General features: G+C 34.5%; 1 protein-coding gene across 3 annotated transcripts in view; it reads right to left on the reverse strand.

Annotated features, from left to right (window-relative positions):
* LOC106518683 (arf-GAP with dual PH domain-containing protein 1) overlaps positions 1-3,188 on the reverse strand; it is a 21,470-nt gene that overhangs the window by 12,177 nt on the left and 6,105 nt on the right. For all 3 annotated transcript variants that reach the window (XM_014010056.1, XM_014010057.1, XM_014010058.1), the window contains exons 3-4: positions 2,698-2,789; positions 2,106-2,188 (exon numbers count right to left, since the gene is read on the reverse strand). In XM_014010056.1, the coding sequence (XP_013865510.1) occupies positions 2,106-2,188; positions 2,698-2,789 (175 nt within the window). The remainder of the gene's footprint in view (positions 1-2,105; positions 2,189-2,697; positions 2,790-3,188) is intronic.

Consider the following 3,188-nt stretch of genomic DNA (forward strand, 5'->3'; position numbering starts at 1 on the left):
GTTTTAATCATAATAAGTTATCATTAAATTTAGATAAAACTAATTACATGATATTTAGTAATAAAAAGAAAACAACTGATGTTCCATTTAAAGTGGGTGATGTTGAAATTTACAGAGTCAGAGAGGTGGTTTTTGGGTGTCATCAGTGACGAAAAACTGACATGGAGACCCCATATAAATTGCTTAAGAACAAAAATGGCAAAATATATTGCAGTTCTGTATAAATTTAAGGAGTTATTTAATGATAAAGCACTATGTATACTATATAATGCAATAATTGTTCCACATTTGATTTATTGTATAAAAATCTGGGGAAATGCAGGTAAAACAATTACTAATCCTATTTTAATTTTACAAAAAAAGGACCATAAGAATTATCACAAGAAAGCATTGCTATCACTAAGTAGAATTTGTTTTTTCCTATTTTGTTTTGTCTTGTTTACTTCCTGGCTTGTTATTGTTAAAAAAAATATTTTAAAAATAAAAAACCTGTGCCTCCTGCACAAAGTGAGTTTATTTGTGGTTGGATGAGAAGTATAAACATAAACCATTCTGACACTATTGGTTCATACGATCCAACACGCCTGTACATGACACAAATATGTCACACTACAGCAAAACATACGCAACAGACGCATGTAGCCTGGTCTGAAGATGTCTGCAGCAGATAGGGCTGCAACGATACAGAAAAATCACGATTCAGTTCTGTTCGTACTATAGCGTCATTTTTTTTCCAAAGCGACACTTTTTTATACAAAAAAAGAGATATTTCCATGCACTTCTTAACTTGTAATTTATTGAAATTAAGTATGAACATTTGTTTAACCTCAAAAGTACAGTTTTTAAATTAAATTCTGCTGAAACAGCAAGTTTCTCTGTTGATCTGCACTCAAAGCAGGCTGGGTGGAGTCATTAAATCTATATCCTCTGAGCCTTCAACACAGCACATCTTTAGAAGACATGAATTATAAAATAAAATGTAAAACTCTGTATTGTTCGTCCGATAAAAGTCCATATTGAACGGTTTGATATGGATACACGTATTGTTGCAACCCTAGTAGCAGAGATATAGTGTCTGCAGCTGAACAGGAAGACTAGTGCATCCCAAATGTTCAGTTTTAACATTTTAATAGTCTTCATGGCTTTTAGAAAACTGTTTTTTGGGGGGGGAGGTCACCTTCGGATAAATGTCATTTTCGACATTGTAATTGCTCACTTTAATCAGTACTTTTACTTTTAATACTTAACCACAATAAAGGTCAAATACTGTGTGTTAAAACTTTACTCAAGTACTATTCTTGAACTTTTACGACTTGAATTTTTACCAAAGTAATTTTATGGTAAGATAATTGTACTTTTACTCAAGTATCACTTTAAGGGCAGATATTATGCATTCTTAGTGACCAACTGTGTCTTTATCAGGAGAACTTACAGACATTTCACAGCTTCCTGTTTTCCTCAGAGACTTTGCTAAATTCTGGTAAGATGTTGCAGTAAAAAACACTGAATTGCTCCATTGAGGCAGGCCACTTTATGTTGTGTATGACTGCAATACAACCAGGATTTAAAGTGCCTGTGACATGCGTATCCATCAAATGCTTAAAAGCATTCACACAATAAATGTGTTTCCATTTTGTGTGTGAAAATTAAAATAATAATAATAATATTACTTGGTGATCATAATTGTTCTTGCTTAGGTTTTGCACATGCCTCACCAACCATTCAAGTGTGTTTTTCATGTTTTATTGGCCAACTCTGGTGCTATTATTTTCTCTTTATGGAAGATGCATAAAAATATAACCCAGCAGAAACAATAGAGATAAGGTTTTGTGACAAACTGTGCTGATCGGCAAATGATGAAATTACGATATGGTCAACCGCCGGCAATAATAAATGTTAAAGTATGGGGTTTTAACAGTAAATAGACACAAACAGTAAATAAAGAACAAAAAACAAGCATTTTGTTCACTTCGTGACCAGTTTTAGGTTGTTCCAGCTGCTGCTAACAGCTGAGGGATGATGCTTCGCGGCTACTGATTCAACACTAAACCAGGTCTCAGCGTGTCAGAAAAAAAAACTTTCTGTTCACCGTGTTTGATTCTCACCTGACGAGTAGGCCTCCTGCCTCTCCACACTCATGAACTCTTTCCTCTCATATTTGGCTCGGATCCACTGGTCCCGCAGGAGCCTGGAGAACAAAGTGTGAGATGCTCAGCTCTGCCTAGGTTTCATGTTTGCTTCCTTCTTCAGCTGATATTTTGTAAACATCTAATTAGCTCAAACCACTACGGTCTTAATTATTACTCAAGTCTCCATTCTCATCCATCTGTGGGACATTTACAATGCTCAAGCGTTTCTTTTATTTCCCATATCTGTCTTGATTATAGTAATTAGCCTTGTGTTCATGTGTGGGTTTTCTCTGGGTATTCTGGTTTCATCCCACAGTCAGAAAATAATTAGATGATCTGATTTGATTATTTGACTGTGAGTGTGATTGTAAATGAGTGGTTGTCTGGTTTGTTTCTGTGTTAGTCTGTAAAGAACTGATGAGCTGATCTAACCAGGTTCTATCACAATTACCTCAACTGATATATTATATATTCTACGAGTAAAAATTCGAACATATGTTGCATGATCATAAAACAAAAACCACCTGAATCAAACCACAATGAGAGCAGAGACAAAAAAAGTACTTACAAGCAATCTTTGTATGTAGGTCGATAGAAGAAGGCAGGTACTAACTTTTCATATTTGGCTTTGGCCACATTGTTGCCCACAGAATCTATAAACTGACAAGATAAAAATGTATGGTTTCAGAATGATTTCAGATGTAAATCTTATACCTTTTGGATTCAATGGTCCAATTCTTCTGCTGTCAAGCCAATTTTAGCCACTTTAAATGGTGAACACAACTTACATTAGTATACATCTACACACTTCAATACACAACCAACTGTTATAATTTGGGTCTTGACATATTCTCTGAAATCCTCATGCTTTGTATTTTCTTCTTCCAGCACCTGCTGTCAGCAACTATTTAAACAAGACAAGTTTGTTTGTTTGTTTTTTACTTCAGCTGTTAGTGGTCATAATGTTTTGGTAGAAAAATATCATGTTGAAAGTTCTAGATAGAAAGAAAGAAAGAAAGAAAGAAAGAAAGAAAGAAAGAAAGAAAGAAAGAAAGAAAG

Source organism: Austrofundulus limnaeus, unplaced genomic scaffold (genome assembly GCF_001266775.1).
Source record: "Austrofundulus limnaeus strain Quisiro unplaced genomic scaffold, Austrofundulus_limnaeus-1.0 Scaffold65, whole genome shotgun sequence".
NCBI classification, from domain to species: domain Eukaryota; kingdom Metazoa; phylum Chordata; class Actinopteri; order Cyprinodontiformes; family Rivulidae; genus Austrofundulus; species Austrofundulus limnaeus.